The sequence below is a fragment of the Dendropsophus ebraccatus genome, chromosome 10 (assembly GCF_027789765.1).
Source record: "Dendropsophus ebraccatus isolate aDenEbr1 chromosome 10, aDenEbr1.pat, whole genome shotgun sequence".
Taxonomy (NCBI): Eukaryota; Metazoa; Chordata; class Amphibia; order Anura; family Hylidae; genus Dendropsophus; species Dendropsophus ebraccatus.
In genome coordinates this window covers 6,282,184-6,304,340 of record NC_091463.1, presented here as the reverse complement: position 1 = coordinate 6,304,340, position 22,157 = coordinate 6,282,184, and the positions used below count along the sequence as shown (strand labels likewise).

The 22,157-nt window shown below is 47.1% G+C and overlaps 1 protein-coding gene and 1 non-coding gene across 6 annotated transcripts in view; both read right to left on the bottom strand.

Annotated features, from left to right (window-relative positions):
• Window positions 1–22,157, bottom strand: part of PRRC2B (proline rich coiled-coil 2B) — a 33,590-nt gene that overhangs the window by 6,525 nt on the left and 4,908 nt on the right. For 3 of the 5 annotated variants that reach the window (XM_069985777.1, XM_069985776.1, XM_069985779.1), the window contains exons 6-22: window positions 19,535–19,779; window positions 19,172–19,299; window positions 18,932–19,080; window positions 18,624–18,714; window positions 17,330–17,525; window positions 16,926–17,244; window positions 15,682–15,845; window positions 14,419–14,632; window positions 13,141–13,339; window positions 10,066–12,024; window positions 2,787–2,965; window positions 2,590–2,702; window positions 2,225–2,351; window positions 2,036–2,112; window positions 1,531–1,719; window positions 1,133–1,327; window positions 906–992 (exon numbers count right to left, since the gene is read on the bottom strand). In XM_069985777.1, the coding sequence (XP_069841878.1) occupies window positions 906–992; window positions 1,133–1,327; window positions 1,531–1,719; window positions 2,036–2,112; window positions 2,225–2,351; window positions 2,590–2,702; window positions 2,787–2,965; window positions 10,066–12,024; window positions 13,141–13,339; window positions 14,419–14,632; window positions 15,682–15,845; window positions 16,926–17,244; window positions 17,330–17,525; window positions 18,624–18,714; window positions 18,932–19,080; window positions 19,172–19,299; window positions 19,535–19,779 (4,631 nt within the window). The remainder of the gene's footprint in view (window positions 1–905; window positions 993–1,132; window positions 1,328–1,530; window positions 1,720–2,035; window positions 2,113–2,224; window positions 2,352–2,589; window positions 2,703–2,786; window positions 2,966–10,065; window positions 12,025–13,140; window positions 13,340–14,418; window positions 14,633–15,681; window positions 15,846–16,925; window positions 17,245–17,329; window positions 17,526–18,623; window positions 18,715–18,931; window positions 19,081–19,171; window positions 19,300–19,534; window positions 19,780–22,157) is intronic. The other 2 variants (XM_069985778.1, XM_069985780.1) reach the window with 2 other exon arrangements.
• Window positions 1,910–1,995, bottom strand: LOC138766711 (small nucleolar RNA SNORD62). The gene has a single exon (XR_011358750.1). It is a non-coding gene; the product is annotated as a small nucleolar RNA SNORD62 (small nucleolar RNA).

Sequence of the window (22,157 nt, the reverse complement as noted above, 5' to 3'; positions counted from 1 at the left end):
CAGATAAATGGAAACAATGATATATTGGTTTTACTACAGATACAACAACATTCGGGGGGGAGTGTCACCAGTCTAATAGTCTATAGCTTCTGCTCTATGAGCACATCATGACCTGGCACTGGAAGTTTTCCATGCATCAGACGGCCTGGCAGAGAGACAAAATGTCACCATGCCCGGCGCTGACTGCCAAGTTCCCGTGAGAAGAGCCATGCTGCCGTATCTGTAAGCTGGAACCATAGAGAGTCTACAACGCCCTCCACTGGTGCAGAGACCGTTCCAATAGTAAGCCACTGACTGAGATTAGACATGAGCCAAACTTCAGCATGCTCGGGGTCATCCAAACCTAAGCGTGCGGCATTCGATTACTGGTGGCTGAAGTCAGATGCAGACCTAGGCTTACACAACATACTTAAGAAAAGAACTGCCGCTGTTTTCAATTTACACAACAAATGTTCTTTCCATAATGGAATTATTTGCATCAAAGTCAACGCAAACAGCGACCACTGTTCACACAATGTATTAAACAACGGCCATCAAAGTAATGATCATGTCAATTATTCCCAGCCATTCATCATAGACCTCAATTCAATATGCATTTAAAACAACGGCCATTGTGTATTCAGTACAGTTTATACATAGCCCTAGGGCAGGTATAGGGAACCTTGGCTTTCCAGCTGTTGTAAAACTACAACTCCCATCATGCTAAAGCTTCAGCTGTCCAGGCATGATGGGAGTTGTAGTTTTGCAACAGCTTAAGAGCCAAGGTTCCCTAACTCTGCCCTAGGGACTCCTGGAAAACATGAATATGGCCTACGACTGCATCCATTGTGCTCTTGGCCTCCTAATCTCTAATAGAGATCTTTAACCAAGTATTAGGATATAAAAATGACTTGGACGTTTCTCACCTTGTTTACTAGAGCATCCTGAAGTTTTGTGACTGAGCTGGCGGGGGGTCCAGGAGCGGCTCCAGGGGGCAGAGAATAGTCTGCATCCTGGATGAAGGGACAAATGGAAAAGAAAATTAGGATTTATTTACATGTGAAAATTTAAAGGGGGGGGACACTAAAAAACTAGAAGACGCTGAAGATGGCAGCGGCAGGAGTAGAAGCAAGTGTGCCAAGAAAATCCTCACTTTTGCGCTTACTCCAAATTCAATGGGAGGAACGGGAAGAACAGAATCCACGTGAATCTCGACACCGTTGACGGGCGGCACGCTGCTCTCCAATCGCTCCGTCCCTTCTGATCCTTTTCTGTTTTTTAAGGAGCGCTCGTTGCCGATGGGGCCAGGCTTGTGTTCCTTGTTCATTCCAGAACCGGAGTCCGACTCCTGCAAGAGAAAGAGACAAAAGCTGAGTCAAGCGTCACTCTTCCCCGGGATACGGCAGGCTGGTAGATACTAGCTCACAATCACTAATGGGTTTCTACAGGGCGACAGATGCAGTTTTATACTATGAAACACGGCAGGTCAGCGTCACGCTCTAGGACAGGCCACCCTGCTGATGCTGTCCTATAATACAAGAAGACACGCACCTTCTTGTCGGCCTGTTTCTGGCCCTGCTCTTTAGCGCAGTCAGATTTCGATTCCACCATGACTGCACCATTCAACTCCTCTGGTTTCATTGTCCCATATGGAGAGCTACGCTGCGAAGAAGTGGCAGATGATTCTCGAGATTCAGCACTGAGGTCGATGCCACTGTCACCCTGGCTGCCTTTAAAACCCTACAAATCCAAGAAACATCATGTTAGGCCAGACCAAAGGTGACCTGAAGTCAGGGGCATGATCTCGGAGAACCACTATGACCAGGCTATGACCTGCATGTAATAGGAAGCCCGTATAGATTTACACGCTGATCTACGAATAGTAAACTTGGTAGGTTTTGTGTGCATGGGCCCTGATAATGCAATGCAGCCTCTCAGTAATGGCAGCTCCTCACTTTCCTTCTATTGTATACATGGTGACGGGTCGGCAGGATCTATTGGAACGAGACCAGGAGATCGCAAGCAATTTATTACAGGAATGAGCTGGAGAACTCACCTCCGAGGACGTAGACTCTGTGCTGAAACTGCTGCCAGGTTTACTCCAGGTATCACTGCCTGACTGAACCGAGATACCTGGGAAGAGGACACACATGAAGATTAAGCCTTAAAAGGGGAACTCTGGCAAAAACGTGTATATATAAGTGTGTGTGCGTAAATTTTTTTTATTTTTTATTTTTTAAACTACCTTGACTGTTGGTCTCCCAAATCTCTTTGCCGGGGACGTCGGTCTGATCCAGGCACATGCCATTCTGCTTCTTGGCAAAACGAGGAGGCATCCTTGACTGTATACTGCCGCTGCTCTTGGTAGGCACCTAGAAGAATATCCCAATATAGTTCTATGTAGTCTGTACTGCTGTATTCTCCAACCTTGGATGCCCAGCTTTAGCTCCCATCATGAGACCCTCATATGAATGTGCTCTCTTGCTGTTTAACAACTCCCAGCATGGTGATATAATGGCAGACATGGTGATATAATGGCAGCTGTGACTTTACCAGCGCCGCTCTGCATTATAACCGTGGCGGTGTAAACCCATAGTGTGTGACTCTCACCTGGACAATCTGATCCTTTTTCCTGCGATCTTTGTCTAGAGCTCGCCGGGGCTTATTGGTCATGTCAGAATAAGACTCCCCTCCAACGTCGACGTCCTCCTCAATAACAGAGTCTGAAAGAAGCAGCAACGTCATTGAGGTCTCTCATTCTGACGGTCCGCATGTCACAGAGAGAGCACCAGAACAAAGACAACTACCTCCATATTTCAGGTCAAAAGCCGCCATTGTTTCAGCCTTCTCACAAGCTTTAAGCCCCACTGGCCTGGAATCCCGCTCAGACTTCTTGCCTGCGACTTCACCATTGTCACACTGGGTGGAGCGTTCTAACCCGTAGCGGTGGTGGCTGCCATCTGTGTAGGAGTCTTCAGAGCAGCGACTAAATGGAAGATTTAAAAAAAAAAAAATATGTAAGAGAGGGTGATAAATCCAACACAAAGCAGGAGATGAAAACAATACATGAGAGATGACCTAAGGGTAATGTACACAGCCATGTACCGGCCAGCCACCTAATGTGTAAGGAGCCTCTCACCATAATCATCATCAATACTTTTGTTCTTGCATAAATAAGCCGCCACCAAAGGTCTTACACCACAGACTTTTTAAAATCATATGCATGCACACACGACCCAAGCATCCCTGTGTATGGGGGAGGGGAAAATGGGAACGATAACTGGCAGCCAATAGCTGTCTTATCTTTGTTGCTACTCGTAATGGCTGCCATGTGGACAAGTCATTAGTCTGGAAAAAATTTTTTATTTAAGTATTGTATTGCCCCCCAAAAGTTAAACAAATCACCAATATACACTTATTACGGAAAATGCTTATAAAGTGCTTTTTTCCCCCTGTACTTACTACTGCATCAAGGCTTCACTTCCTGGATAACATGGTGATGTTACGACGCGACTCCCAGAGCTGTGCGGGCTGTGGCTGCCGGAGAGGATATTGGCAGGGGGATGCTCAGTGTCCCTCCAGTGCCCTGTGTCCCTCAGCCACAGCCCGCACAGCTCTGGGAGCCGAGTCGTGACATCACCATGTTATCCAGGAAGTGACATCACCATGTTATCCAGGAAGTGACATCACCATGGTATCCAGGAGGTGAAGCCGTAATGCAAAAGTAAGTGCAGGGGAAAAAAAGCACTTTATAAGCATTTCCCGTAACAAGTGTATATTGGTGATTTGTATAACTTTTGGGGGGCAGTACAATACTTTAAGCAAAATTTTAAATTGTGGGGTCATTTTGTATTAATGCTGATTGCTTAAAGTTATCCATGTACCTCAAGTCAGTACGATTACAATGATACAACTTATATAACTTTATAACATTGCTTTGAAAAAAATTAAAGCCTTAACCCCTTCAAGACTAAGCCTATTTGGGCCTTAATGACCAGGCTCATTTTTCTAAATCTGACCTGTCTCACTTTATGCGCTTATAGCTCAGTGATGCTTTAACGTATGCTAGCGATTCTGAGATAGTTTTTTCGTGACATATGGCACTTTATATTAGTGGCAAAATTTGGTCACTACTTTGTGTGTTTTTTGTGAAAAACATCAAAATATCATGAAAAATTTGAAAAATTAGCATTTTATGAACTTTGAAATTCTCTGCTTCTAAAAAAAGAAAGTTGTAGCACATAAATTAGTTACTAAGTCACATTACCAACATGTCCTCTTTATTCTGGCTTCATTTCAAAAACATATTTTACTTTTTTAGGGTGTTACGGGGCTTAGAAATTTATCAGCAAATTACCACATTTTTGTGAAAGTTTACAAAACTGATTTTTTTTAGGGACCAGTTCTTTTTTTAAGTTGATTTAGGAGGCTTGTATACTGGAAACCCCCATAAGTGACCCCATTTTGGAAACTACACACCTTAAAGAATTAATCTAGGGTTATAATGAGCATTTTAACCCTACAGGGGCTGGAGGAAAGTGTTCACCATTAGGCCGTAAAAAAATGGAAAATTAAAATTTTCCAATAATATATACATTTAGATTAAAGTTTCTCATTTTAAAAAGGAACATGATAGAAAAAGTACCCCAAAATTTGTAACGCAGGTTCTCATGAGTACAATGGTACCCCATATGTGGGCATAAACCACTGTATGGGCACACAGCCGGGCTCAGAAGGAAGGGAGCGCCAATTAGCTTTTTCAATGCAGATTTTGCTGTAGAAGTTTCTGAGCGCCAGGTGCGTTTGCAGTGCCCCTGTAGTGTCAGCGGAGTAAAATCTCTCCATAAGTCACCCCATTTTGAAAAGAAAACCCCTCAGAGAATTCATCTTGGGGTATAATGAGCATTTTCACGCCACAGGTATTAGAGGAAAGTATTCAAAATTAGACAGTAAAAATGAAAAACTCGAATTTTTCCAATAATATGTTCGTTTAGTTTGAAATTTCTCAATTTCACAAGGAACAAGAAAAAAAAAAGTACCCCAAAATCTGTAACGCAGGTTCTCCTGAGTAGAACGGTACCCCATATGTGGGCATAAACCACTGTATGGGCACACAGCCGGGCTCAGAAGGAAGGGAGCGCCAATTAGCCTTTTCAATGCAGATTTTGCTGTAGAAGTTTCTGAGCGCCAGGTGCGTTTGCAGTGCCCCTGTAGTGCCAGCGGAGTAAAATCTCCCCATAAGTCACCCCATTTTGGAAAGTGCACCCCTCAGAGAATTTATCCTGGGGTGTGGTGACCATTTTGACCCCACAGCTATTAGAGGAAAGTATTCAAAAGTAGACAGTAAAAATAAAAAACACAAATTTTTCCAATAATATATTCCTTTAGTTTGAAATTTCTCAATTTATTGATGAGCAGGAGAGAAAGTTCACCCCAAAATCTGTAACGCAGGTTCTCCTGAGTACAACAGTACCCCATATGTCGGTATAAACCACTGTATGGGCACACAGCAGGACTCAGAAGGAAAAGAGCGCCAATTAGCATTTTCAGTGCAGATTTTTCTGAAGAGGTTTCTGAGCGCCAGGTGCGTTTGCAGAGCCCCTGTAGTGCCAGCGGAGTGAACCCCCCCCCCCATAAGACACCCCATTTTGGAAAGTGCACCCCTCAAAGAATTCATCTTGAGGTAGGATGAGCATTTTGACCCCACAGGTATTGGAGGAAAAGTATTCAAAATTGGCCAGTAAAAATGAAAAACTCGAATTTTTCCAATAATATGTTCATTTAGTTTGAAATTTCAAAATTTCACAAGGAACAGGAGAAAAAATGTACCCCGAAATCTGTAACGCAGGTTCTCCTGAGTAGAACAGTACCCCATATGTGGGCATAAACCACTGTATGGGCACACAGCCGGGCTCAGAAGGGAAGGAGAGCCAATTTGCTGGAGCAAAACCGCAGCTAGTAATACAGGGCTCCAGATGGCGACCAAAATGGTCGCCAATGCGACTGACATCTTGCAAATGGCGCCCAGATTTATTAATCTGGGCGCCATTTGCGACTGGCCCCGGCGGCGCGCTGTCTCTTTAAGGACTTCCGCCTTCCGCACACTGTGCCACATCACGTGGCGCCTCTGCGGCCGTCCGTCCAATGAATGACGGACGTGCTGGATGACGTGTGCGGGGACACGCTTCTCCAGTGACGTCATCCAGCACATCCGTCATTCATTGGACGGACAGCCACAGAGGCGCCACACTCCTCCAGCGCCTCTCTCCTGCCTCTCCTCACCCGGCGGTTCTTCAAGTTCACCCCAGCGGCACCAAGCTTAGATAGTGGGTGAGTACAACCGGAGGGACGGCAGGGGTGGCGGCCGGCCAGTAATGTGTGTGTGTGGGGGGGGGGGGGGGGACCGCGACCTGGGCGGGGGATTGGTAGTGTGTCTGTTGTGATGGCGGCCAGGTGCGGTAGTCAGTGCGTGTGGGGTGCGAGGGGGGGGGTATGTATATACACTGCACAGTACCACTTCCCTCAGTGTCTATGTATATACACTGCACAGTACCACTTCCCTCAGTGTCTGTATGTATATACACTGCACAGTACCACTTCCCTCAGTGTCTGGATGTATATACACTGCACAGTACCACTTCCCTCAGTGTCTGGATGTATATACACTGCACAGTACCACTTCCCTCAGTGTCTGGATGTATATACACTGCACAGTACCACTTCCCTCAGTGTGTGTGTGTGTATGTATATACACTGCACAGTACCACTTCCCTCAGTGTGTGTGTGTGTGTGTGTGTGTATGTATATACACTGCACAGTACCACTTCCCATATACATTGCCACAGGGGCTATATGTCATCGGCTGCCGGGGGCTATATATATTATATATATATATATATATATATATATATATATATATATATATATATATATATATATATATATATATATATATATATATATATATATAGTAGATCATTGCCGGTAAGATGGCAGCTGGCTGAGGGAACACACCGGCAGCAGGGGGGTATATGGTTGTCAAGTTGCAAATTTCCATGTTGAACGTTTTCAAACTAAGAAAAGAAAGGATCTAAAGGAGGAGGAGGCTGCCGCGGCCTCTGCACACAGTAAGTCCCATTTAACATAGCATTAATTTTACATGTTTTAAAATGTTGGCGACCAAATATTCTATTTGGCGCCTAAATTTTTCAGGTTAGAAGCCAATGGCTCCCAGGTAAATTTTTTAGTCTGGAGCCCTGTAATAGTAATTAGAATAGCGCAGTTACTAAAATACAATAAAGAAAATGAGATTACAGGTAACGTGGGGGGGTTCCGGGTAACCTGGGGTGCTTGCGGGCAACCTGCTGTGCTTGCGGGCAACCTGCTGTGCTTGCGGGCAACCTGCTGTGCTTGCGGGCAACCTGCTGTGCTTGCGGGCAACCTGCTGTGCTTGCGGGCAACCTGCTGTGCTTGCGGGCAACCTGCTGTGCTTGCGGGCAACCTGCTGTGCTTGCGGGCAACCTGCTGTGCTTGCGGGCAACCTGCTGTGCTTGCGGGCAACCTGCTGTGCTTGCGGGCAACCTGCTGTGCTTGCGGGCAACCTGCTGTGCTTGCGGGCAACCTGCTGTGCTTGCGGGCAACCTGCTGTGGTTACGGGCGGGGTGGTTACGGGCAACCTGGGGTGGTTACGGGCAACCTGGGGTGGTTACGGGCAACCTGGGGTGGTTACGGGCAACCTGGGGTGGTTACGGGCAATCTGGGGTGGTTACGGATAAACTGAAATGCTCATAGGTAATCTGAGGTGGGTACCTGTAATCTGGAGGGGGTCAGAGGCAAGGTGCGGTGGTCAGAGGCAAGGTGCGGTGGTCAGAGGCAAGGTGCGGTGGTCAGAGGCAAGGTGCGGTGGTCAGAGGCAAGGTGCGGTGGTCAGAGGCAAGGTGCGGTGGTCAGAGGCAAGGTGCGGTGGTCAGAGGCAAGGTGCGGTGGTCAGAGGCAAGGTGCGGTGGTCAGAGGCAAGGTGCGGTGGTCAGAGGCAAGGTGCGGTGGTCAGAGGCAAGGTGCGGTGGTCAGAGGCAAGGTGCGGTGGTCAGAGGCAAGGTGCGGTGGTCAGAGGCAAGGTGCGGTGGTTGCGTGCAATCTGGGGGGGGGGGGTTACATGTAATCTGGCATGATTACGGCAACCTGCGGTGGTTAGGGCAACCTGGGGGGGGGGTTACAGACAATCTAGATTTGTTACGGATAAACTGAAGTGCTTATAGGTAATCTGGGGTGGGTACATGTAATTTGGGGTGATTACGGACAATCTGGAGGGGGTCACGGGCAACGTGCGGTGGTTACGGGCAACGTGCGGTGGTTACGTGTAATTTGGGGGGGTTACGTGCAATCTGACGTGATTACGGACAACCTGGGGGGGGGGGGGGTTACGGGCAACCTGCGGTAGTTACGGGTAATCTGGGGGGGTTAAGGGTAATTTAGGAGTAAACTGCAATTATTACTATAATAAAAAGTGTGTGTTTTATTTTTTTGTATGTTTGTCACTTTTTGTACTTTACACATTCATTTTCACTGTATTACTATGATTACTGTGATATTTTCTATCACAGTAATCATAGTTCAGTGACAGAGACCAAATTGGTCTCTGTCACTTTAAATTTTCAGAGTTGGCTGGTTATGTAGCGCATGCGCACTTCATAACCAGCCAGGACGTCGAGGAGGAAGGAGCGCTAGGATCAGGTAACGTATAAGGGGTAGGGGGGGTGACTGGGGGGACAGACCCTGACACTTTTTATCCCCTGTCACCAATCATTGATGGTGACAGGGGATAAAAAGTGCATCCCTGCACTGTGAACAGGCGATCGGCGGTATATAGTATATACCGCCGATCGCCTGTTCCGAGACCGCACAGGGGGGTCCCCGATCACTGCCCCATGCTCTCCGCTACCTCCGGTGGCGGAGAGCATGGGGTTTTAATTCATTTTTACATTTCCATCGCTGTGAACAGATATACTCATGGTTTATCAGGGGGTTAGTGACTGGCTACTAGGAGGGGGGGGCTGATCTGGGGTCTGATTCACTTATTTCATCTCCCCCCACCGTGGATTCACGGTGGGGGTAGATGAAAAGCACTGCAGCGCCGGCCCATTAGTGACCGCCGTATCGGCGGTCACTAAGGGGTTAACTGCCGGGCTCGGCGCGGATTTCGGCAGTTGCGGCGGGTGCCCGGCTATCACTGACAGCCGGGCCCCGCAGGGGATGACAGCAGTCCAGCTCCTGCGCCCCTGTCATCCCGTGGACCTAACGGCACTTCCATCTGCAGGAACTGTATGCAGATTTGGACGTGCCGGTACGTCCATATGCGGCAAGGGGTTAATAATAAAAAAAAAAAAAAAAAAATAAAAAATCTTTTATATTGTTCTTCAATATTTTTGGTCTATGGGGCTGTGTGAGGAGTCATTTTTTGCTCCATGATCTGTACTATTGGGACACTGCTTGCGTGCATGTGGCTTTTATTACCATTTTTCTGGACATGACAAAAATAAAAAATAAAAAAAAATCAGCAATTTTGCACCTTGGAATTTTTGTATGCTTATGCTGTTTACCGTCGTCCGTCCATGCATAGAATCCGTGGCCGGGTGAAAGCTGCGGAATGCGCAATGGGTTATCCGTCGCCATTCCGCCGTGTGTGCATGTACCCTAATAGAGATCAATGTGGTACATATGTACTACATAGATCTATGAGATTAGTACTCGATTACTATGTGTTGCCTTAGCTCATAGTAACTGAGTGCCAAGCTGGGATTAGCATCATAAAGGCGCCTAGTCCCAGTCCGGCTGATAAGTACTGGAAGACTGGAGATTATTAGATAGTTACTAAGATTTGAAATTTAGTTCTTTCTGACACCAATTTATTTGAAAGAAAAAAAATTGCTGGAGTTCCCCCTTAACACAGTTGCCCAAGCAGATCCCTCAACAGGAACTACCTGTAATCCAGTCCAAACCTCTCCTAACACTTTCCCGCCATGCAGGTTCCAGCATGTAAGTATCCCTACCGCACGCAATCATGCATCAGAAAATACACCTTCTCACCTGGTCTTCCCAGAAGAGGAGCTTTGTTGGTAGTCACGAGAGTTCCCTCCAACCTTTAACGGCTTCTCATCATATCCAGAGGGTTCCACCTTGCGTCGGTCTACGAGAGGCCTCTGGCTGGAGAAACTCCTTTTGGACAATTCCCTTTTCTCAGAGAAGCCGTTCCCAGACAGGTTTCCATCTCCGTCAGCATCTCCAGGCCTCTTCTCGCTGAAGTCGCTGCTCTCCGATGCGGTTTCCCAATCCTCATGCACATGGTCAGAGTTGTGGTAGGATCGGTCCGGTGATCGTCGGGTGGGCAGCCCGGAACGGTCATTTAGGGGGACCTTTGGACGGGCCTGCCAGTACTCGTGGGTGCTCACAGTGCTGCCCATTTCTTCACCGCTCCAATGTCCGGCAGATTCCCTTTCCTGCCTAAGACGTCGAAATCTGGGGGGTTTATCTTGACGTGGGGGTCGCCTTCTAACAAAAGATCTTTTGTCCAGACTCTCTCTATCAGAATATTCGTCTTGGAAAACCGTCCGCCTTTCGTCTCCTTGGGTCTCATCATACGCTCGCCTATGATTGATGGACTCGGAGTAGCTGTAGTCATTGCAATGCTCTCTATCAGTGTTGTGCCGCACACCATAAGACTCTGGCGGCCCATTATACTCTTGCCAAGTAGATCCTCCAGTCTTGGCATTCCAGTGTGAAGACTCCTTGGAGGTGAATGGCCTTCTGCTATAGCTATTACTAAGCCTGGGAGGAAGGGATCTCCCAAAAGCCCTTGGGGCTCTGGATTTAGAGTCCATACTATTGGAATCGTCGGAGTAATTTCTATTGGACCGCCAAGAATCTTGGAAGTCTCCTTTCCTGATGTCATCGGCTTCTCTTTCCATAAGGGGCTCGTTGCCATTCTCAGACCCCCTCTGTCGTCTACGTTTAGGGAGCTCTTCATATTCAGACCCTTCACTGTGAGTTTCACTAACACCGCGCCGTCGGGATACCCTATTCCGGAAATCCTCGGTGGGGTTAAACTCTCGAAGCCCCCGCCCCCTGTTGACCCTCTGCCCGTTGTAAGGGCCAGCAGAACCTCGGCCTCGGAAACTGAAGTCTCTGAATCCTCTTCCTCTCCCGCGGCCATGGGTTCGGCCTCCGAAGGCCTGCTCCTCATCGATAAATATCCAGTTGTTCCTCTTAGTCTGGGGCTGGACGGTGACGGACGACTCACGAGCAGCAGACGACTTTGTGCCCCAAGTTTTTTCAACCTTCTCCTGGGTAATTTTTTCGGGTTCTTGGACAAGTAGTTGGGACTGGGGCTTTTCCTCCACAATAGAGCTGGTGGAGGAGCTCACAAGGGCGGCCTCCACTTTCGGCACACTGGAAAGCAGCTTTTCCTTCATGGTTTTCGCAGGCTCCTTGGTTTCAGGCTTGCTTTTCTCCAGCTCCTTCTCCTCCACCTTAAGAGCTTTCAGCACTGGTTTCTTTATGGGACCGGTGCGACGGCTCCGTCCGAGGTTCTCAGAGTGTGGTGGAGAGGAGCTGACAGCGGACTCGTTCCTCCAGTCTGCTGCATTAGGAGAGTCTTGGCTGCCTCGGTCTTCCTTCTTCCAGGCTTCAGACACCCCATTATGTTCTTCCTTGGGCGGCTCCTCCTCCACGCTACTTGCAGTGTCAGAAGACTTCTGATGATGTCCGTACCCCCAGCCATTGAACTGAGGCTTCTTCTCACTCATGAACTCTGAGGTCCGGCACGGAGCGCTGCCTTGCTGTCCTCTGCTCACACCAGAATCCGCGGCACCCTCCAGATGGTATGAACTCTCCTGTCCTCTTCTTTGAGGTGAGATGCAGCTGCTGAAGCTTCCTGAAGACTTTTCATAGTTTCCAGTAAGATATTCCTCGCCTCTCTCTTCTAAAGACTCTTGGTGGTTGTGTACAACATCCGGCCTCTCCCTCAAGGAGCAGTATGAGTTTTCGTTCCTTAAGAGGGAGCAAAAAAAGGGTCAGGATAACTTACTTTCTACATCGCAACACACAATGCAGATATGATATAAAGAGCAAGACTCCATGGGGTCATCCAGTCTCATGTATTCCCAATGTACAAGGAAACATTCTGCTGGATACACATTGCCGTATGTCCCATCAATCATGTTTACAGGGATCTGGTGTCTCCTCCTTACTGCGGCGTGAGTGGGGTTTCAGATGGGCCGGCACCTATCCCAAAGTCTATCGGACTGCTATAGCAAGCCAAGAACACTGACCACTAAACCAAGAGACCACTAGAAGCAATGCTGCTCCCTCCATTCATTACACTGATCACTATGCAGACTTCCCTCTTCACCCTGAGGCCAAGCAACCAACCTATGCTGATCTGCTAGACTATGCACTGCTAGATAATCTGCTTGTATTGCAGAGCTGTGTATAGTATATATTTTATATAATTAAGTTAGTGATGTCCCTGCAGCCCTTGCTTTGGTTTGAACAAAGATGTACTCACCTGTCCAGGCTCCCCCAGTATCCTGCTTTCTCGTTCCTCTGTCCCCTGCTCACCACAGCCACCTTGAGGACTTCCTGTCTGGCTGAGATGGGACAATGCAATGACCGGACGATGATTCTTAAACATGTTAAAAAGACAACGATCAGCCGATGATCGGCTCTTTACCTGATCGTTGTCTTCATTACGCAGAGTAATCTGCCCAAATTAGACCAGATGTCAGATTGTGACTATGTAATAGGGCCCTACATCTATGTCAGAGCATTTTGCTGCCAACTATGGATTTGCACCCTTCACCCTTGATCCTTTAAAAGATTAAAGGGGTTATTCAGTGGCACAAAAACATGGCCGCTTTCTTTCAGAGACAACACGACTCTCGTCTCCAGTTCAGGTTCGGTTTGGAATTAAGCTCCATTCACTTCAATGGAACTAAGCAGCAAAACCCCACCCAAGCTGGAGACAAGAGTGGTGCTGTCTCTGGAAGAAAGTGGCCATGTTTTTGTAGCGCTGGATAACCCCTTTAAACGAGACAAGGCGACCTAGTCACACAGGGCAGTTGTCAACCAGTTATACATAAGATGAATGAATCTAAAATCGGTTACCTGCTGTAGCCTCCATCTGTGGCGCTCTCCATCGGCTTCTGCAGGGATAGGGAGTAAGCCTTGCTCTGTAGGTGCATGTAGCTGTCCTGGCTCCATGCCGACACTGGCTCAGCAGACTGAGGCCTACGATCTGACTGGCAATCGTCTGGCTGGCAGCCTGCACCCACGGATTCTTGCTGGATCATGTGTTTTATCACACCTAGCAAGAAAACAAGTCTATTTTGTGGGCAGAGAAGGAACAGGAAACATTGGCAGTTGACTGAGCGCGCTCCGTGCCAAGCATCAAACTCCATTAAATCCAAAATGTCGGATTAGCGCAGGGACCAGTATGGCATCCCGCTATCCTGTTCATATCATTTGATAAGTGGACGGGTGTGCCAAGTTCACAACACCTTAAAGGGGTAGTTTTTGTTTTTTTTTGTTAATCAACTCATTTTATTGAAAATTTTACAACTTTTTGCTATATAAAACAAAACCCAGACAGTTCACTAATTTTTTTTTTTTTTTTTTAAAATCAACTGGTGGCAGAAATTTATAATTTACTTCTATATATATATATATATATATATATATATATATATATATATATATAATATATATATATATATATATATATATATATATATATATAATATATATATATATATATAATATATATATATATATATATATATATATATATATATATATATATATATATATATATATTATATATATATATATATATATATATATATATATAAAACTCCAGTCTTCCAGTACTTATGAGCTGCTGTATGTCCTGCAGAAAGTAGTGTATTCTCTCCAGTCTTAGGAGAGCAGGAGAGGTTTTCTATGGGGATTTACTGCTGCTCTGGGCAGTTCCTGGCATGGACAGAGGTGGCAGCAGAGAGAACTGTGTCACACTGGAAAGAATACACCACTTCCTGCAGGACATACAGCAGCTGATAAGTACTGGAAGAATGGAGGTGGGTTTTTTAACAGAAGTAAATTACAAATCTCTGGCACCAGCTTATTTGAAAGAAAAACATTTTGGTGAACTATCCCTTTAAAGCAGACATGGGAAACATTCAGACGTCCAGCTCTTGAAAAACTACAATTCCCATAATGTCTAGACAGCCGAAGACAGGGTTCTAGACTGCAGCCAAAGGCTGTCCAGGCATGATGGGAATTGTAGTTTTGCAACAGCTACAGGGTCAAGGGTTCCCCATCAATGCATTATACTGAAGAGATACTTTGCATGGTCCCATATGATATATGATGATAAAGGGCACAAACCTGGTGGATGTATGGAGGAAGGATAGAAATCTACAGCAGCACGACCCTGAGTCATCCGGGGATCCATATAGGAGGGCATCATCATCCAGCGAGGATCAAAGCCCAACATTTGGGGGTGGTGGGAATAATAGGGGCGCGGGTGGTTGGAGTGGGTAGACGCCACATAGGCTTGCTGCTGTTGCTGCTGCCACTGCTGCATCTTATATAACTGCTCCTACGGGCAAAGGAGGAGAGCAACCGGCATTACGTGACCAGGAAAAGACTGTGTACTTCAAGACACACACATACAGACAGTCCACAGCTGAAATCACAATTCTGCAGGCTCAGCAGATGAAAGCTCATTGCATTCTACATTGGTTCAGCGTCTGCACTGAGGGCGCTACTGCAATCTGTAGGTGGATGGTGGGTAACCAACAGCGTCCTGCATTACAGAGGCAAGGTAGGGCACCAAATTCATTAGCCAGCAGAATAGTGAGCGAAGCTCTGGAGAATAGGCTATTTCATTTTATATGTAAACTCTAAATAGAAGTTCAAAGGGGTATTCCACTCAAACATTTTGATATGTTGCTGCCCATGGTGACACTAACAATTCCTTCCATACTTGCTATTATCTTTTCAGTCTCCTGCTCCCAGTTCTTAGCTGTTGCTTTCTGCTAAAAACGCAAAAATCTGTGTGATCTGTTCTCTCTGTCTCCCGCTTCTCCCCCCTCCCTGCTTAGACAGATGATGTAGTCCCTGGCAGGCTTTATCTGCAACTCTGTAGCTTCTTTGTAATGTTGGGAGGGTTAACCACAGTGAGGTCCTCAGCAACTTGACCTCAGAGCTCAGACTAAAGAAGCTACAATGTTGCAGATACAGCCTGCCAGGGACTTACATCAGCCATCTCAGAAGGGAGGGGGGAGAAGGGGGAGACACAGAGAAAAGCTCACACACAGATTTGTGTGTCTTCAGCAGAAAGCAGCAGCTGAGAACTGGGGGAAGGAGACTGAATAGATAATAACAAGTATAGAAAGAATTCTTAGTCTCACCATGGGCAGCAACATATCGAAAGTTATGTTTGAGTGGAGTACCCCTTTAAATGAACACTAAAAAACTTCAGTCTCTATAATGACACCTAATAGACCGTCTATTAACGAAAATAACTGGACTCCTAAAAAAAAAAAAAAAAAAAAAACAATTCTCAAAGAACACAGAAGGGATTAGGGGGGGTGAATATATGAAGCAAGGGGAACTGATGTAAGTGTCCAGGATCTACTGATCTACCTGTTGCTGCCTCTGGAACCGAGGTGGGATCAGCTTCTGGTGCTTGCCAAACTCCTGCACTGGAGACACGGACTCCCTGCATTCGTCTTCGCTGCTGCTCTCACCCCTGGGAGCGGCCGGAGGCTCCTCCTCTAGATACTCAGAGGGAGATTCCTGGGAGTAATCTGGAGGACAGAAATCTGTGATCTGTAACCAGGGACTGGACAGACGGCACCAAAACATTCACTGCTTATTGGCCGCAGGGGAACTACAAGCCACAGACTGCTATTACAAGGGGTTATCTCCCCCATACTGATCTCTGACTGAGATGGGGTGCTGTTCTGAGTTGGTCTCAGAGGTGGCGGTGACTGCGGTCAGGATGACACCGGAGGAGTGCCGAGAGCTAAGCAGAGGCTCTTTATTATTTTCCATATAACTTGGGTACAATATCAAAAAAAGTTTAGGCACCGGATAGCCCCTATAAAAAAAAATAAATAAATACTTCAAATCAACTGGTTACAGAAAGTCGTACAGATTTGTAATTTACTTCTATTTAATAATCTCCTGTCTTCCAGTACTTATCAGCTGCTGTATGTCCTGCAGGACGTGGTGTATTCTCTCCAATCTGACACAGTGCTCTCTGCTGCCACCTCTGTCCATGTCAGGAACTGTCCAGAACAGCAGCAAATCCCCATAGACAACCTCTCCTGCTCTGGACAGTTCCTGACATGGACAGAGGTGGCAGTAGAGAGCACAGTGTCACGCCAGAGAGAAAACACCACTTCCTGCAGGACATACAGCAGCTGATAAGAACTGGGAGACTGGATATTTTTAAATAGAAGTTTTTTAGAAATCTATAACACTTTCTGACATCAGCTGATTTAAAAAATAGTAAGGGGGGGGGGGATCACTGGAATTCCCCTTTAAGGCTCCCAGACCATCAGTGATAGAGACATTTCACTGGAAGGTAACTGGAAGTTCACTTGAAGGAGAGAAAGTGACAGCATGTGAAAGTTCCATTGCAGCTTGAGCCGGAGGATTGTCACCATGATCACACTGCTGCCTCCAGAGAAAAGGGATGGCTATATAAAGTGTAAGCTTTTATCCCAGGGGTAGGGAACCTTGGCTCCAGCTGCTGCAAAACTACAACTCTCATCATGTCTGAAGAGCTAAAGCTTTGGCTGTCCAAGCATACTGCGAGTTGTAGTTTGCAACAGCTGGAGAGCCAATGTTTCCCACCCCTGCTTTATCCTATAGGGTCATACCTCGTCTGAAATTGTGTACGTTCTCCTGCCCGCCGCTTCGATCTGAGACCGGAGACCTGGGATCCTCGTTCTCTTTGTTCTCCATACGTTTTGGGGTCTCATTGCCGGATTTCGAGGCCTGTTTGGTCTTCTGGTCCAGCTGCTTGAGCTTCGCAGCACAGGCAGCTAAGCGTTCCTCGCGGGTACGGCGCTCTTCCTCCTCCCGGCGCTTGCGAGCACGCTCGACTGCTTCCGATATTTCTGAAGGGACAAACTTCTGCCTGGGAGGCTCCTTCTCCTCAACAGACGGCTGCCGTAACACTGTGGCTGGGGCGGACTTCTATATGACGAAGATGACAAAGCTATTACCAAGCCATAGAGTAAGGATGAATCCCTGCATGGATATAAGTAGTCGGGCTTCCTACCGGGTGTTCGGCTACCGCAGCCCAGCTGTTGGCTTTCCGCTGAGCCGTCTGCACAGGTTCCTGCCCCCTTCTGGTTGGCCGTGGATGTGCAGCTTGGTCGCCCCATACCTTCCCCTCCTCCATAGAGTGCTTCCCTTCAGTGCTGTCTGTGGAGTTAAAGGAAACCTGACGCTGCCGTCTGCCATCCCAGCCATTCCTGTAAAAACAACAGAGTGATCACATGACCTGGCGTAGGATACATATATACATTTACAGTCAGGAGCCGGGATCAGAACCGAATCCTACAATCAAGAGTTGAAAGAAACTGTGATAATAGGAGATGAATATAAAATTAAAGAGGTACTCCGGCAAAAAAAATGTCTGTAAATCAACTAGTGCCAGAGATTTGTAATTTACTTCTGTTTAGTAATCTCCAGTCTTTCAGTACTTATCAGCTGCTGTACACTCACCGGCCACTTTATTAGGTACACCTGTCCAACTGCACGTTACCACTTAATTTCTAATCAGCCAATCACATGGCGGCAACTCAGTGCATTTAGGCATGTAGACATGGTCAAGACAATCTCCTGCAGTTCAAACCGAGCATCAGTATGGGGAAGAAAGGTGATTTGAGGCCTTTGAACGTGGCATGGTTGTTGGTGCCAGAAGGGCTGGTCTGAGTATTTCAGAAACTGCTGATCTACTGGGATTTTCACGCACAACCATCTCTAGGGATTACAGAGAATGGTCCGAAAAAGAAAAACCATCCAGTGAGCGGCAGTTCTGTGGGCGGAAATGCCTTGTTGATGCCAGAGGTCAGAGGAGAATGGGCAGACTGGTTCCAGCTGATAGAAAGGCAACAGTGACTCAAATAGCCAACCGTTACACCCAATGTAGGCAGAAGAGCATCTCTGAACGCACAGTACCTCCAACTTTGAGGCAGATGGGCTACAGCAGCAGAAGACCACCCGTTACTAGCATGGTGTACCTAATAAAGTGGCCGGTGAGTGTATGTCCTGCAGGAAGTGGTGTATTCTCTCCAGTCTGACACAGTGCTCTCTGCTGCCACCTCTGTTCATGTCAGGAACTGTCCAGAGTAGGAGGTGGCAGCAGAGAGCACTGTGTCAATCTGGAGAGAATACACCCTTTCCTGCAGGACATACAGCAGCTGAAAAGTACTGGAAGACTGAAGATTTTAAAATAAAAGTAAATTATAAATATAAAACTTATACCAGTTGATATTTTTTGCTGGAGTTCCCCTTTAAATGGAGAATACATGGCTAATATCGGACCCCAGATAAATCAACTGTCTTACCATTTACTTCTGTTGTCTTTGGGGGATTCTTCCTCCTCCTCATCTTCACTGAATTTCAGTTTCTCAGAATAATCCACTTCATCGTGAAGGCCTGAAACCAGAGAGATGACAGATTATGGATGATATAGAGCAGGGGGGTAAAACTCTGGCCCTCAGCTGCTGCTAAACTACAAATCCCATCATGCCTGGACAGCCAAAGCTTTAGCTCTCCAGGCATGATGGGAGTTGTAGTTTTGTAATAGCTGGAGGCCTGAGTTTGACACCTGTGATACAGAGGACATGGGCGCCCGGTGATCCCTGACACGCACCTGCCCAGCCGTCTTCAGCGTCATTGTCAAGGTCATCCAGTTCTTTAAGATCTTCAGCGTTTATGATGGTGGCTCGCGGAGCCCTCTCCGGCTGAGGCCGCTGTGACCGCACAGGCCGTAATCCGCCACCGCTTGGCCTGTTCTCTTTTCTGTTATCAAACCACAAGGAGCGGACAGGTCACAAGAGGGAATGTAGATATGAGGCAGGTGTGCTGCGTACACAGAACGGGCATCACTCACCCTTCTTGATTGTTCATCTGATATTGTCTAAAGGGTACGCGAGGTTCAAGGCGAGATTGGGAGGAAAGGACGGGGAAGGAAGCTCGATCCAATGTCCCAGTGGGTTCTGGAGGGTGCTGAGAGCACATCTGAAGTAGACAAGATGGTCATATTAAGAACAGATCATAAACATATAGAAGACTCCCACAATGCAGGACCTGTGCAGACTCTGAACAAGCAGGGGATGCCGGAGGAGATAAGACTGAAGACTGAGGTACAGAGAGTGCAGCTCTGGAGTATAATACAGGATGGAACTCAGGATCAGTAATCATCAGTCACTTTGGTTCTAAGCCCCTAATATATAATATTCAGAGTTATACTTACAAAAGCTGGTAGCATGTCATGGTATGTAGGCGGATGGTAGGTGTTTCCCATGAACTGTGAAGCCCCTTTTCTGGTGGGCTGAGCCGGGCGCAGCGAAAGCTCCTTGGGGTCACTACTAGCTTGCGCTGTGGAGGGGGCGCCATCTGCAGGAGCAGTGGGTTTGCTGCCCGACTCAGTAGGAGAGACGGTTGGAGAGATGCCACCGGTGATGCTTCTCCCACCGCCCTCCCTCCAGCTGGTGACATCTACAATGGGAGCATGAAAGAAAAACAGAGTTAAACACCAAGATTCCAGCACAATCCAGGAAAACCAGAGCTGCACAACGACCATAGAGCATAAAGCTAAGATGGACACACGCTCAGAGAGCGCTCAATGACAAGCGAGCAAAAGCTTCAGCCTCTGACCAATACCGTGTATCACTCAGTCACCATGTTAGGATCTCTGTTTGCTGTTATTGAATAGAATTTTGCATCATATATAGTTATATAAAAGATTACACATCTCACAGCTAAGAGGTAGCTTATTGAAACAGAAACATTCCAGCAAAGTTACAGGCTTAAAGGGTTTGTTCTCAAAATTTTTTTTTTTTTAAATCAACTGATGCCAGAGAATTGTAATGTACTTCTATTAGAAAATTTCAAGTATTCCAGTTCTTAGCTGCTGTATGTCCTGCAGGAAGTGGTGTATTCTCTCCAGTCTGACACGGTGCTCTCTGCTGCCACCTCTGTCCATGTCAGGAACTGTCCAGAGCAGGAGCAAATCCCCATAGAAAACCTCTCCTGCTCTGGCCAGTTCCTGACATGGACAGAGGTGGCAGCAGAGAGCACCGTGTCAGATTGGAAAGAATCCACCACTTCCAGTACTTATCAGCTGCTGTATGTCCTACAGGAAGACTGAAAATTTTCTGATAGAAGTAAATTACAAATCTCTGGCACTAGCTAATTTGAAAGAAAAAACATTTGTGGTGAACAACCCCTTTAATTCAAAGATTAGGAGAACATGACTGCTTTGCTCCAAGAACAGCGCCATACCTGTTCTCAGGTTGTATGTTGTATTACAACTCACTTCAATGAAACAGAGCAGTAATAACACATACAAACTGAGTGGTGCTGTTTCTGGAGTATGCAGGTTATAGATCAGACATGGGGAACCTTTAGCCCTCCAGCTGTTGCAGAACTACAATACCCATCCTGCCTGGAGCTAAAGATTTGGGCTACGGCTATCTAGGCATGATGGGAATTGTAGGGCCAAGGGTTCTCCATCATTGTACAGATGTTCACCCACCATGTGCCTATGGAAGTGCAGCCCCCAGTAACTACTGGTTTAGTGGGTCAGTAAACAGTTTTTCATCCAGGAAACCCCGTTATTACCAGGGGGTCCCCATCAGTGACATAGTGCCCAATTTGGGACAAAAACTTCGTGCACTTTGTGCACAATACCATCATTTCTCCACAAGAACTGGAGACCACCATTCTCCAGAGCAGTGTTCTCCAACCTGTGGCATGACTATAACTCCCACCCTCCCTGACACACAAGCTAGGGCTCTCCGGCTGTTACATGAGTATAACTCCCACCCTCCCTGACAAACAAGCTGGGGCTCTCCGGCTGTTACATGAGTATAACTCCCACCCTCCCTGACACAAAAGCTGGGGCTTTCCGGCTGTTACATGACTATAACTCCCACCCTCCTTGACACAAAAGCTGGGGCTCTCCGGCTGTTACATGAGTATAACTCCCACCCTCCCTGACAAACAAGCTGGGGCTCTCCGGCTGTTACATGAGTATAACTCCCACCCTCCCTGACAAACAAGCTGGGGCTCTCCGGCTGTTACATGAGTATAACTCCCACCCTCCTTGACACAAAAGCTGGGGCTCTCCGGCTGTTACATGAGTATAACTCCCACCCTCCTTGACACAAAAGCTGGGGCTCTCCGGCTGTTACATGAGTATAACTCCCACCCTCCCTGACACAAAAGCTGGGGCTTTCCGGCTGTTACATGAGTATAACTCCCACCCTCCCTGACAAACAAGCTGGGGCTCTCCGGCTGTTACATAAGTATAACTCCCACCCTCCCTGACACAAAAGCTGGGGCTCTCCGGCTGTTACATGAGTATAACTCCCACCCTCCCTGACACAAAAGCTGGGGCTTTCCGGCTGTTACATGAGTATAACTCCCACCCTCCCTGACACAAAAGCTGGGGCTTTCCGGCTGTTACAGGAGTATAACTCCCACCCTCCCTGAAACAAAAGCTGGGGCTCTCCAGCTGTTACATGAGTATAACTCCCACCCTCCCTGACAGACAAGCTGGGGCTCTCTGGCTGTTACAGGAGTACAACTCATACCTTTCCCAGGCAGACAAGCTGGGGCTGTCCAGCTATTGCTGAACTCCCAGGATGACCTAACAGCCACTGGCTGTCATGACATAATGGGAGTTGTAGTTCTGAAACAGGATGGGGAAACACTTAATGTTGGGAGTTGTATTTGTGGACCAGCTGGAGAGCCATAGATCAGGGAACACTCTGCTCTAGAACACTGGAGTGCATCAGTAGGAAAAAAAAATTGGGCCGAATCTTGGGGGCCCAGACTACGTACAGTTTGTATGTAGTCAGTAACCATGGAGT